The sequence below is a fragment of the Topomyia yanbarensis genome, chromosome 3 (genome assembly GCF_030247195.1).
Source record: "Topomyia yanbarensis strain Yona2022 chromosome 3, ASM3024719v1, whole genome shotgun sequence".
NCBI lineage: Eukaryota > Metazoa > Arthropoda > Insecta > Diptera > Culicidae > Topomyia > Topomyia yanbarensis.
Genome location: NC_080672.1, coordinates 253,274,022 through 253,288,958, shown reverse-complemented (window position 1 = coordinate 253,288,958; position 14,937 = coordinate 253,274,022). Strand labels below are relative to the sequence as shown.

The 14,937-nt window shown below is 40.9% G+C and overlaps 1 protein-coding gene across 10 annotated transcripts in view; it reads left to right on the top strand.

Annotated features, from left to right (window-relative positions):
• The window catches only part of LOC131690966 (cell adhesion molecule Dscam2), a 352,778-nt gene extending 346,645 nt beyond the window's left edge, over positions 1–6,133 (top strand). For 9 of the 10 annotated variants that reach the window (XM_058977077.1, XM_058977074.1, XM_058977075.1 and 6 more), the window contains 2 exons: positions 107–278; positions 391–6,133. In XM_058977077.1, coding sequence (XP_058833060.1) covers positions 107–278; positions 391–610 — 392 coding nt within the window. In that variant the 3' untranslated portion in view covers positions 611–6,133. Of the gene's footprint in view, positions 1–106 lie in introns of all 10 variants that reach the window. The other variant, XM_058977076.1, reaches the window with a different exon arrangement.
• The last annotated feature ends 8,804 nt before the right edge of the window (positions 6,134–14,937 follow it).

The window sequence follows — 14,937 nt, the reverse complement described above, 5'->3', positions numbered from 1 at the left end:
TTCTGATCAGGTAATTGTGTTACGTAGGAATGGTTATCTATGAAGTAACACCAAATGAGACTCATTTTTCATAGCACTAATGCAAATTTCTTGTGCCTGCTTTCAGAAACCCAAGACGAAACATCTTCGTCTTCCGAAAACTCACCTTCTAGTTTATCTAGAAAGTCGAAACCACCGTATCCGCCGCGAAAGTCGGCGAAATCGTCGCAAAATCTGACGAAGCGTCATGTCAGAAGTTCTAGCGGCTACTCGAGCCACAATGAGGAAACTACGTTTAGGTACATGCACCGATTTCCAACACACCACCTACCGTCCCACCAACTGACGCAGCCGTCGGTACCTAATAGCCAAAATACCAATGCAATACTTCGCTTTTCTTCTTCGTTCCAGTATATCTAACTATCCGAACTACTCCGAACATATAACACCACCAGCCAGGTTCTCCGATCTGCTCGGACGGGACGCCACGCTGGCCGTCTCGTCCGTCAATCCCTCCGGATTAGTGGGCAGTGCCAGCGAGCTAAGTAGTACGAAAAAGTCGAGTAATCACTCGCCACGACCACGTGCCAATCAGAAGCTTCAGCGGGAAGCCTTCCAAATCAATGTGTGATGGGATTGTTACAGCGACTTTCAGGATGTCTAGAAAAAATAAAAGCACACATACACACAAATAAACGAACACACGAGCACTCGCCTCGTTTCTCTCGGTACAACGCTAGGTTCTGAACGAAACATCGGACTGCTAAGTGGATCGAATGTTCCCTTGAGTTATTGTGACTGAACGATATTATTTAATTAGTTTCATATAGTAAATAGTAACAGGCTATATTTTAATTAACGAAAGCAATCCATCGTGTGCGTGGAAAAGTATGAAAATGAACAGAAAAAATGGATAAAGCTTCCAAACTAATTAAAAAATTGTTATCAAATAAAAATTTAGGAATAAATTGAAATAGATAGTTATTTGATATGGAAATTTATCGGAAAAATACTGCACAACACATGCCAAACCAACAGAAATGTATATTGATTGATTTAACTATTTTATATCGAAGTAATATTTTAAAATCGAAGGTTATTTCTGCTGAAAGCGGAGTAGTGAAATGTATTAGGTCAACAAATTGTAAAATTCTTTGTTAAACGTATCCTACACTGAATTTAAGTTTCAAGCATAGTAATTTATAATTACCGTGTGATTGGCTCAAATCGTTTTCGAAATTGTTTTGCTCTCTTTCTCCAAAACTATCTACTAGCTTGGTCATCAAACTCTCGTTTACAGTAGTGACAAGTACAATAAACCTAGCATGAATCGTATATTACCATGGGTAAACCAATTGATTACAGAGCGATTTTTGTTCGGTACTGACTGATGATTGAGTGATGTTGCCCCTAAATGGTTGCGATTCCTAAGAGTTGTCTAGCAAGACCATTTTCTTTGTTTGATACAAAAGATTGAGTTGATATAATCGATCAATCTACTACCACGAGGTTGATAGCTGTTAATATATGTGTAAAAATAAACAAAACTAAGAAATAATCGAAAAGGAAAACGAATGTATTTAATCCGGTCGAACATAAAAGTCAACAAAGTTATTATTGAAAAAAAGTGTGATCTATGTAAATATTTTGGAAAAAAGATGATACTGAATAAATAAAAACATAAAAATTATTCATCATTCACGGAAAGTCCTAGAACAGAAACATCAAGGCTTCAACTTATTGATCATTTAATAGAACACTTTCGGTTTAATAGGTACTCGATTTTAGTGGGCAAATATTACATCGGGTGTAACACTACGCTGGTCACAACAGTACTGATTCAACAACGTGTAGATCTGAAATACCATTAACATAAAATTCAGAGATGAATGACTTCTCTGACACACTCGAAAAAAAACTTTAGCATGTGGTGATTGTGTGGCATGATAACATGATACTGTTACTTTGTTTCCATGATCGAAATGTTTAAGTGAATACAAATTTTGACATTGGTACTACAATTCATTTGCTTGATTTTAACCATCTGTTTCAAAAGATTTCCTAATCTGAGAATTGTACAAGACAATTGCAGAGTTGCAAGGTCCTACCGACACGTAAGAGTTCTGCTTGGCGGGACTGAAACATGCGACGAGTAGCTAAGGTGACCAGTGCTATACCGTGTATATCTTTTTTATGTTAACTGTAAAAATTAAAATTTAAACAAATATTATTGTACAAATATTAGATCTCGCGCGCGCAACTTTTTATTGCGAGCGGAGTGCTTCTGCTGGCATACTGCGTCAAGGGGGTCATTCCCTTTTGTTTTTCACCGAAGCTGGCTTGGTGCCTACGATTAGATGTTTTCCCTTTTTCTTGCACTTACTGTTGATCAGTGTAAATAGGTTGTCATTGTTATTACCTTCCTTGCCGATGTTTCATACAGTTGATTTTTGGTGCTGGATGCTTCTTTTGCGGTTGTCATTATGGTCTAAACAGCTGCCACTAATTTGGCCACCATTTGTAGTTCAGGCATTGCTATAGAAAGCACAGTTTTGAGTTGTTTTGCCGCAGATGAGTTGGCAATCGGTTCAGATACGTTTTCCTCTGCATCTTCCGCGCAAGGTTACCCATGATGTGCTGTCCGATTATAATACTTGCACGTAGGAGTTTGCCCCTCATAGGTGCATACTGTAGTTTGTATAATAGTAGTTCCGTGTGTTTGGAGTTTTATTGTCAAGTAGGAAGGTACGGGCCTTTCGATCCTCATCCTCACTACATAAACGCCGTTAGGAGCACCCGGGAAGAAGTTTCTCCAAGTATCAGGTGTAACGGATTCTACTTCTCCGTATTGCGACATGCAATTTGCTCTGGAGGGATACGAGGTGATAGGTCATATAGCCTTACATCTCTCCACTCATTTTCAATGTAAATGAGAATCTTAATTCTATCGTTGTCACTTCCAATCACGTGTACGTTGTTCAGAAGGTATTCGACTTTACAAAAACTCGGTCGCATTGAACAAAATTTAAAGTTAACGACCGCGGCGTTGGGTCGGAGTAGAACTTTTTCATCAATTTTAATCAGAATGACAAGAATAATCCGATGTTTCCTTTGTTCTCGAGACAATGTACACTCTAGATCGAGAGGCCTGTAAAGCCATTGGTCCCCGGTCCATGAGTTGATGGGTCGGTGTTTGACCTCGTAGCGAAAATATGGTGGCCGAAAAATAACTAGAATTAGAAGAAGAAAACCTCTATCTGACCTCCTTGTGTCACGATGATCCTTATTCCAAGGGTAAATTGTGACCGAAATTCAGCCGGAAAGGGCTTAATTGCCACATCACGAGTAAAAGATTCCACGTTACACATAACACACGCGATTTATTATATTAAACTCGATTATTTAATGCACAATTTACTAGATAACATATATTAACGATTTTGGACCAAAATTGAACACAAAATTGAATATAAAGTTGTACAGATGTTTCCCCTGGTATTCGGTCGTGATCGGTAGCAGACTGATATCTCCTTTTTTGATCGACCCAACGATAGGTAGATTATGAGCCATCCTTTTCACGCCACGCTGATTTGATCGCAACGCACTGCACAGATAATCGGTCGCTGATAATAGCTGCATACTTGTATTGGCAGCATTTATTAACCGCAGGGTAATCATGTCAAATCTTTAAACCCTACCCTGATGTTGACAGAAACTTCTAAAATAAATAAACTCCCTTTTGATGCATTGGATGGATACTATCAAATGCTCTAGTTGAGTAAGTTTTTTGCTGTATCTGGCAAGCCTGTTGTTGGAAGGATTCATAGTTTCGCTACGGGTAGACGGGTGTTTTTACGTTGGCTGGTCGTACCACGTTATCATCTCCTAGGTTCAACTCATGAATTCGACCCATCTTCCAGCACAATGCAGGGGTTGGTTTCCATCTACAACAATTGACCGCACTCTACCTTCACTGGTGGTTCCCACTTTTTGCTTCTGCTTTGTAGTTGTGATAAATATTCTCGCCTCCAATAGCTCCAGAAATCCTGAAGCTGACGTTGAACTAGCTATCATCGGTTCAACCAATTTAGTTGTAGCCCGGTGTAGTCGAACTCAAGAATAGCTTGCAAGGATCCTTTGCTTAGAAAATGAACCGGTGTCAACGGTTGTAGGTCTGAAGAATCATCCGACATAGGTGTCAAAGGCGGAGAATTTAGGCAACCTTCTTCCTTGGCCAAGGATGTGTTGAAGTCTTCGAAAGATGTAGAGTTTTCCCCAAGCAGTAAAATTTAGCTGATCGTACAGCATATTTCCACAAACCTCCGAAATGTTGAGCACCTAGCGGGTTGAAGTGCCACTGCATGCCGTCCTTGGCGCACCCCTTTGAAACCATGCCATGATACTTCTTTCCTTGAGTTTCCGCGAATAGTAGATTCTCATGGCAATGTTTAAATAGCATCGCCGTCAATAAAGAATTGGCTAACATAATAATCGAATGTTTTGTATCAATCGATTCCTGATAGTGACTTAACCTGCTACCTACCCATAGAATACCATCTAAGCCATTTATCAGCCTACTCCTGTTACCAGGCTGGGCCTTCCCACCACAATCTGTCACCACAACTCCAGTCTTGGTAGCGTTTGAACCTTTAATGGTGCTACCTTCGATTTCGAAGTTAAAAGTTGGACTGTAATTCTTCCGTTGGTATCCCTACTGCGAAGATATAAGAAGGCTCCATACGCCTTCTCAGAAGCGTCTAAGAAATAATGGATTTCGATATCTGCGCTTTATGGTGCGACCGCACATCGTGGAGTCCGAAACAAATTTAGCGAAGGCAGCTGTAGCTGATATCTTCGCCATCACCTGACGTTGCAGGTATAGATTCGTCCTTTTCCAAACGTTGCCCAGCTTTGTTGCCATAGTTCCACAGTGTTTGCATATGAATCTTGGCTAGTGCGACGGCAACCACCGAAGATCCCCAAGAGGTCAAAGAGTGATGTGATGATGGATAGAATCATGCGCTTGGTTAGAAGTTGTTTCGATGTAAGTGTAGATATTGTAAATTGAAATTTTAAGCAATCCGTTTTGGGTAGCAATGATAACCCAAGTGTTTTAACTGTAACATCTTTATTCCAAGTAATTTCCAAGTAAGCCTCTGGTAGTGCCTGATTTTCTTTCGGTATACTTCCAAGACACTTTCGCAGTTGGAGACCCATATTCGCAATCTGAACCCACCGGTCAACATCATTGAATAGAATTGCATCCTGAACTGGAAGCGGTTTCGAAGTCACCATCCCAGATATTACATCATCCATATAGATTAGCCTGGCCCAAAATACCTTAAATCTCGAAATCAAAACCTTGCACCTGAAAATGATAGTTTGGATGGCCAATAAGCTTCCCTAAAAGTTTCAGCTCATTTAGTATTGTGTATGGGAAAAATTAATCAAATGTATGGAGAAACGCATAAGTTTCTCATTTTCGGATCTAGGTGGCGCTGCAATCGATCAATGTTTTCCGTGAGAAAAATGATCCTTTTCTAACAACAAAACGACTCGTGAAGACTGCAAGTCAATCCAAAAAAAAACTGACAAAGTTATAAGTGCGCAATAATAATAATGTCATGAGTTGTAGTTGGGGTGGCTCTGTTGAAAGTGAAAAAAACGGCTTACGATGAATGCGATTTGCATGCGGTAGATACCTACATGAATTTCAACTTTTAAGAACACGAAATGCTGACCATTTGGAAGGGTAGTATCTTCGGCAAACTGGATCAGAATGTCAAGGGCTTTCCGAAGAATAACAGGCTAATGCATGAATTATCCCACCAGGTGGCGCTAGGGAGTATGAACATGACCTATAGTTAATTTATATATTGGGTCGTATTTCGTGATCGGAAATTCTTGGGGGGGGGGGGGGTTTAATGCTTCGACAAAGTAAATCATTAGATCAAAGACTTTCCGATGGAGCACACTTTAATTTAGAATTCCTCCACTGGGTGGCACTAGAGTGCCTGAGAATTTCCTATACATTTGATTTTGGGTCATATCTCGTGAGTGGAAATACTTAACGGAATAAAGTCTTCGGCAAAGTAGGCTATAGGGACCATTCATAAATTACGTAACGCTTTTAGGGGGGGAAGGGGTACAACAAGTTGTGACATAGGGGGGAGGGGGAGTTAGCTAGATCGTTACGTAACATGTTTTCACCGAAGAAAAAAAAATTTCTTGGAATTTGTTACGTAATAGGGGAGGCCGGGATGGAGAAATTTGTGACAATTTGTTACATGAGGGGAGGGGCGAGTCAATTTTGGGCAATTTTTGCGTTACGTAATTTATTAATGGTCCCATATAGTCAAGGGCTTTCCAACGGAAAACAGTTTTATTCAAAATTCTTCCCCTGTAGCGCTGAGGCATATAAAAATGTTCAATTCTGTTTTTATTATTGTTATGCCACGTGATCTTGAACACTTGGCGGCGCGAAGTAACGCAAGAATAAAATTATACAATAGAATCAGATTCTAGAAGGGGTAGCAACAGTGAATTGACTAAAAACAATTTGTTTATTTAGCGTGTGTGTTGCATGGCGTCAAAGCCATGGTACTGAACTCTTTCACGACAGGATGATGCAGTAAGGAGCATCACCTTTTGCCGCTTCCCACTCCCGCCCAGGACCAATACCGCTTCATTAACTTCTCCAATGTGTCAGATACTGCCATGTTGCATGCTACACGTGTTATCTCTCTAGCAGGATCAACTTCTCCGGCAACCATCCAAAAGAAAACCGACTCGATGAGTAGTGGTAAACCATCGCCCAGCGATAATTCAATGCCTTTTTTTTGAAGATGCTAAAGAATTTCTGAAAATCTAGAACTAAATCCACGATTGGAAAAAGAGAGAACCGCTAGATCGATTCCAACTGGGATCTCCCATCCTGATATTTGCACTGTTACTGTTGGTAGATTGACCGTAAGCCTCGGCAAAAAAGCTCATTTTACGCAACGACGACGAAATGACGGGATTCGAGATTTGATTGTCGCTTGAAATCGTTGGTTCACCTGAGTTGCTGCATGACCAACACCTAGGACAGAAATGTCCACCCTCTCCATTGACACATTCAACCGTTGACATAGCCTTTCCGAGATAGAATTGCAATCAGAACCGGAATCGAGTAACGCACGCGCTGGGTAGCGAGCTCCACCGTTGTCTTCGGTGATGACTACAGCCGTAGCAAGACCGTACATTGGATATTCGGTTCTGAGCAAAGTTTGGTGCAACTGTTTCGGTAGCAACCACATTTGCTATCCTAGTATGTGTACTTGGAGCGGATTTTGATGATTTGTTGCTTGTAGATGCGCCAGCTTCATTCGTTTGGTCCTGGGAACAGCTTTTCCCATCCACCTTAAAGAATACCGTTGTGTTGTGTTGTCCTTTACACGTCCGACAAGAGTGTTTTGACGAACAGTCTTTAGCTTGATGGCCCCGTTCAATCAGTTGCGAAAGAGAGAGAGAGAGAGAGAGAGAGAGAGAGAACGAAGTAATGATTCTAAGTTCGCTGCCGCCATTTGCTGAAAAACTGGACTGTACACCCAACGGTTTTGTGTGCAGACAGAACATTTTCCAACCGATGATAATTGCACTGCATTATGGTTAACTCGAAATGGTGGTGGCTTCCTTTGAATCGGTGATGCCTCTCGTTGATGCACTGTAGATTTCGTGGAAAGACATTCTAATATTCTGATACGACGTTACAGGAATTCTGTCAAGCAGAGCACATTTATAAGTAGCAGACAGTTTTCCCAAATGATCATCGAAGTCCATGTTCGCTCTAGTTCTGTATCTCTGCATATAGGGTAATGAGCCTATTTTCGCAATGTTTCTATTATCACCCTACCCATTGAAAGCCACTGGTTAGAGCAGCGTCTGCTAACTTTGTCCAGCGCAATGATATCCAAGCAATAAAATAAAACACTTAACTTAAATTTGTCACTTTGTGAAAAATAAGGGGGCTACTACAGAAATGTTTACTCCTAACTGAAGGTCAATAACGTTGCACTGACTTTAACAGGACAAGCAGGAAGATTTGGTGCTTGCCCTCGCTTACATTAGCAATGCTGCGAAATGTGCATATTGTGGGAAGCGTCCAAACCATCTGTGACCCACGAACAAACAGCAATCTGGTAGTCTGAGGCGTTCTCTTAAAAGACGTTTTAAATACTCTTTTGCGGAAATACTAAAGAAAGCTACATCATTCTCCACAACGAATCATTTTGGCTCAGGAAGACTCGACTCTGACGATCCTCTTGTGGGGGCTGTTACTGATCCCTAAAACTATAGAGAGATGGGTTTCCTTGTGAAAGCTATTTTTTTCTTTTGAGAAGCCGCTAAATATAACAACTCGAGGAGGCGCTGAAACAATACCGAAACAAACATCCTCTGATCTTAGAAATTTGTGATAAAATGAGGAGTTTCCAGTGCTTCTAGGAACACTAGAAACCTCAAGTGGTTTAACATTTCAACCTGAGATTCAACTTAGTACAGGACCGGTTGGGCCTCGGTTGGGCACCTGTTACAAACGTGGAGCTCCTCCCGGCACCGGGGAGCCTTTAATTGTCACGGTACGGTATGGGGCTATCTTTTCGAAGTCTCGAAGGGGTTACAATTTTAAAGATTAAATGGTCGGTGTTAAGTCAGACCGGACCAAGTAGCAAAATATTGATTTCGAGAAAAATAGGTTTAAAGTTTGAATCGCTGCATCCTCTACGTTATAATTGGAAAAAAATTTTTGCCATAATTTTTGTTTCATGTTACATATTTCACATTTGGCAAAAGTCGAATGTAGCAGAAGAAATTCATTATCTAGTGTTATCATTATCTCATTTTTGATGTTTTGCGACTTAGTCCGGTCTGATTTAACACCGACCAAATGTGACATAAGTAGTGCATCGTCCCTTACCACATGCGAAGTTATTTTTCATAATCACATATCACATACCATCTTATAATATACAGATCTCGAACAAAAGTGCTAAATACCGAAAGTAATTTCTGAGCTCACAGATATGAATGAAAATTAAGATCGCCTTAGATAATCCTTGATGTAAATAAAAACAACGTTAACTGTCGATGCATACGAGAACTAATGAATTCCCTTCAGTTAGACTTGCCACTATTTCATCTTTCAAATTGATTTCATTAGCCAAATAAAATAGCTAGCTCCAGTTACTAGTATTTTCCATTGTAAAAAGAAAAACAAGGACTGATAGAGTTTACACGAGCCTAACGCGAAAACGACTCGAATGAATGCGAGAACGAGATGGCGAAGAGTGCGAATTGGAAAAAAGCGATACCAACACAGATATGACAATATTGAATGAACCCATTCCAGGTGTGTTTAGCATATTATAGTTTTAAAAACTAAGCAGACAGAGCACACTGTAACCGATGGATTATATTTGTGAAAATGTGCTACACACTACAAAAAGCAGCCAAAAACAAGCCAAGGGAAGAATAAGCCTAGTCCGAAAATAATTACATCCACCATAACAGAATACATCAGCAGATCAGCATTATAGGAAGAAAATACACAGACACAATAGCAGAAATATACCTCGACATTGATTTCTATCTCTATGGCGAAAGATTAGGGACCGTTGTCATAGCCAGCCCTATACTTTAGCGCGATTCATTCTAAACGAGATTAATTTGATAGGGAAACCATTTCAATCAGACGTAACTATATTACTATATCGCAAGAACACGAAACATTGGCCAACGAAATTGATGGCACTTGGACAACAAACCGCTGGCATCAAAATCCATTTTGGTATTGTGGAATTTTACTGTAAACCTTAACGAATTGTCACAAAAAGAAACTAAAATGAAAATAATAAACACAAAAGATGACATAATAGCTGCATTGTTTTAAGTAATAGAAGACATTCCCTATCTAAAACCTATTGGATCTTTTGTTTATTTGTACTACTCTGAATGTTAAAACTTCACTGCGATATCTTCAGGATCATCCACCAGTAATGAATATTCGCTAATTCCAAACGCCATCATCCAAAACTTACCGACCTTACAGGCTAATAAACCAGCACTCGCCCCACCGCACTCATGCACACCTATCTCAGAATACCAGCAAGTACCCGGCCAACAGGTGCATTAGTAAAAAAGCAAAACCAAGTTATATTTTACGTTACCATCATAAACCTTCTGTGTGGTTAAATACTGAACTGTCACACGCCCAGCTCTAGCAATTCCAATCACTTCATGGAAAGCATTTTTATGGCGTATAGGTTCTATCACATTATGCCTGACTGACCAAAATAGTGTCCCCAATTATAATGTTGAGCTCCGAAGCCTTGCGCCTAGCGTCTTCTTTAATGAATGGTCCTGGTGCTGATTGGTTATCCGTTCGTATATATGGCAACAATCCTCTTATCTTTCCAATTCTTTCACCCAATCTCGCTATGGCAGTTATCTTTTTGTATCCTGCTTTCTACTAGTCCATTTCTTGTTGGGTTCAGTGGAGTGCTGTGAACGAAGTTTACTCTCCAGGCACCTAGTAGCCATGTTTTGAGCCCAGCGGTGTTGAATGGGGACCATTGTCGGCTTTCATTATCTTTGGAATATAGTATGTATTGAACATTCGCTTAAGTGCCTTATTGACTGCTTCCGTATCCGTATTATCCAAGGGCAACGCAACTAAAAACTGAGAGCAGTAGTTAGTGAGTATAAGGGCTTTCCAATTGTGTGTACCCGACGCCATTGAGAAATCCATAGACATTGTTCCGCGGATTATTTAGCCGTTCCATCAACACCCACTACATGGTGATTCGCAGTTACCAACTGACACTCTGGGCAGCTTCGGGTAAAGCTGTCCACATTTTGATCCATATCTAGCTTCTATAATCCTTAGCGTACGAAATTCTTCATGGTAGCCATTCCAGTGTGACTAAGGTGAGCCAACCGTTATGTACGAGTTCGCAGTCTACTTGGTAGTACCATTTTTCCTTCTTCATAAATAATTCACCTTGCACGTACACTGGAAAGATTGATACCATGCAATTTGCTCTGGCCATTTTTCGGTATATTCGACCCATTAGAAAACAGACTGGAGTTCGTTATCTTTGATCAACACTTCCTTCACTTCCTCGGTTGTTATAGCTAGCAGATGATCATTTATAATACCTGAGTCCTCTATGCCGCAACAGCAATATTGCCATTTCCCGAAACATGCCTAAACTTAAAGCAATAGTGATCCATTCGAAACATCCAGCCTTCAGCTCTAGATAAAATCCGTTTTCCGACATCTTTTCCTTTCGCTTTAGTCATAAATATAAGTACGTCACTATCGCACCTCAATGTGAATCTGCTTCCTAAGAGGTAGTACGCAAATCTCATCATTGATCAGATAAGAGCCAGGGCTTCCCTATGCAACTATGGATGACAACGCTTTGCCGTGGTCAATGATCCGTCGATGTTCAGTATCATCTGTCTTCTGCACTAACACTCTTCCAATTCCCCAAGCTTATAAAAGTCATCATACCAAGGATACTTCGAATGTATTTTTAGGCCTTTGAAACGATTTTATATCTGGCAACAAGGTTAGTCAATTCGGTTGGTTGTTTTTATTTCTCTGTGCTAATATTGTGTTTTTATCGTTTTTTTCGGATTTATTCGTTGTGGATTATTTCATATCCGACGTATTTTTCATCACTGCATCGGTGGGGCTTGGAGTACAACGTTGTTTGTTAAATTACATCGACAAATCGCCAAAAACTGAACCGCATTCGCTCTGTGTTGAGATCGTACGGAAAAAAGCAATGGAGCCTTTTTGTTGTGCTTGTACTCGCAGTATTGACGAGGCAGATGAAATAGTTTGCAATGGCTTTTGTAAATCATCTTTCCACCTCAAATGTGCTCACCAGTCAGCGGAAATTCGTGACGCTGTATCTGGATGTTCACAATTGTTTTGGATGTGCAAAGCTTGTACAAAAATGATGGCAAATGCTTGTTTTCGTCAAGTTATTATATCGACGAACAACGCAATGCAGTCAATGGTTGAAGAGCAAAACAAGGTGCTGGACGAACTGAGGAATGAAGTTTCACTCAACACCACGAAAATCAATACAATACTTCAGCGAACGCCCTTTCCCACCACACCACGTAGAACACAACTAAACCCAAATTCACGCAAGAGACCACGGCTATTAATCCCGGATGAACCACCGCACCGCGATAACATTTTTGAAGGTACTAAAGATATTGAACCGTACGACGCTATACCATTGGTGGCAGCTAAAAAGGATAAACAGTTTTGGCTGTACTTATCTGGTTTCGATCCTCAGGCAACAGTGCATCAAATCGAAAAGCTGATCAGGAACAATTTGAAAACAGACACAGCTGTGAACGTTGTTAAACTTGTACCTAAAAGCAGAACACTTGATGAACTTTCATTCGTATCGTTCAAAGCTGGTATTGATTTGCAGCTGAAAGATTTATCTCTATCCAAATCAACATGGCAGAAGGGAATTGTTTTCCGACCATTTGATTTCCAGCCCTCGTCGAACACACGTAATATTTTTCGCTTCTTGCCAACACCAGCAGACACTAAATCACAATAAGCCACTCTTCGCACGTTCCTACTGTCACACAGAAAGTTCTACTGATGCTCAAGAATTACCAGCGGATTTAACCTGCATCCGCACACCTCCGTCTGCGCATCAGTTTTCTGCTACCAACTCCAACAGACGTGGTCCGAATCGTGAAAGAAGTTACCGTCCAATCTCGCTTTATTATCAGAACACTCGTGGAATCCGGACGAAGACAAATTTATTACTATTAAATATTTCTCAGTGCGATTATGACGTTATTGCCTTTACTGAAACTTGGCTGAATAACGACGTTTCAAACTCTGAGCTAGCTCTGAACTATACTATTTACCGTTGTGATAGAAACCCCCAAACCAGCCAGCACAGACGAGGAGGGGGGGTCCTGATAGCAGTAAAAAACGGCCTTCAGAGCTCTGCTATTTGTATTGCTGACTGTGATCAATTGGAGCAAATTATCGTTCGCATCTCATCACCAAACTTTGATATGATAGTGTGCTGTATATATCTGCCGCCCAACAGTGAGCCCCTGTTGTACGAGCAACATGCAATATGTGTGAAAAAATTAATTGATCTTGCGGGTGATCGTGGTGTGGTTTTGACTGTTGGGGATTATAATCTCCCTCAATTACGTTGGATGTCGGATGAAAATTTGAACTGTATGATACCGGTAAATGCTTCATCTGAACAGGAAATATCCTTGGTTGAGTCGGTTTTGGCAAACGGCATGTCTCAGATAAACGATCTCGAAAACGTAAACGCGAGACTTCTTGACTTAGTGTTCATTAGTGACACTGATTGTGTTGAATTGTGTGAGCCACCGTTACCATTGCTAAAGATCGACCAACATCACCGGCCTTTTATCTTGCTATTCGAGCTTGACGTTATTAAGCAAAACGCTCCTGGTATTGTTGTTGATTCCCTTGGCTTTGGTTTTACCCGCTGTGATTTCGAGAGGCTCAACACATTGTTCGCCGAAGTTCATTGGGAGGAATTTCTTGTTGGTTGCAGTGTTAATGAAGCTGTGACAAATATGTATGACAAAATGTATGCTATATTTCGTGATGTTGTTCCTGTGAAGCGACCTCGTCGTTCGCGTGGTAAAAAGCAGCCTTGGTGGAATAACGAGCTACAGAATCTACGGAACCGTCTTCGCAAGGTTAGGAAACGATACTTTCGCTGGAGAGATGATCGGCACAAAGCTGAGCTGCATGCCATTGAGAGCGAATATAACTCTTTGCTTGCGCATTGCTTTCGTTGCTATATTCATCGCACGGAGGAGAACCTGAAGCAGGACCCAAATTCATTTTGGTCATTTGTAAGAAGCCGTAAGCAGTCGTCCGGAATCCCACAACGTGTTAGTTACAACGCAATTACAGCCGAGTCCCCGATTGAATCGGCAAATCTATTCTCATCCTTTTTTCAAAGTGTGCAAAGTAATAATCGTCCACCTTTGTCTGAAGCATATTTGAATAGTCTGCCGTTGTTCGATTTGAATATGTCGCTATTCAATTTCTCGCCGCGTGATGTGGAGCTGAAGTTGCAGTCTATTGATGGTTCTAAGGGTGCTGGTCCGGATGGCTTACCGCCTATCTTCTTCAAGAGCTGTGCTGTAACGTTGGCTGTTCCTGCGAGTATAATTTTCAACAGGTCATTGTCCGAAGGAATTTTCCCGAGTGTCTGGAAGACAGCATCTATTACACCGATCCACAAGGCAGGTAGCATCCACGATGTTGAAAATTATCGAGCCATTTCAATTTTGAGCTGCTTACCGAAAATTTTTGAAAGCCTCGTTCATGATTTGCTGTACCCGAAGGTTCACCACATCATTTCCGAGTAGCAGCATGGATTTGTGAAAAAACGTTCGACGAGTACTAATCTTATGGCGTACGTTTCGTCACTTAGTAGCGCGCTTGGAAAACGTCAGCAGGTTGATGCCGTTTACGTTGATTTTGCAAAAGCGTTCGATAGGGTGCCTCATTTGTTAATCGTGGCCAAATTTGAGCGCATGGGACTTCCTGAGTGGTTGACACGGTGGATAATGTCATACCTCACCGAGCGTAGTGCATTTGTGCGCATAGATGAAACGAGATCATCTCCGTTTGTAATAGAGTCGGGTGTGCCTCAGGGTAGTCATTTGGGCCCGCTATTGTTTATTTTATTCGTAAACGATTTGTGCTCCGCTATACAGTCTCCTAAGTATATGTTTGCTGATGATCTGAAATTTTTCCGTGTAATTGCGTCGGCAGTCGATTGCTGTGCTATTCAAGCTGATATTGATATGCTGCTAAATTGGTGTACTCATAACGGGATGGAAGTAAATGTGCAAAAGTGCAATGTG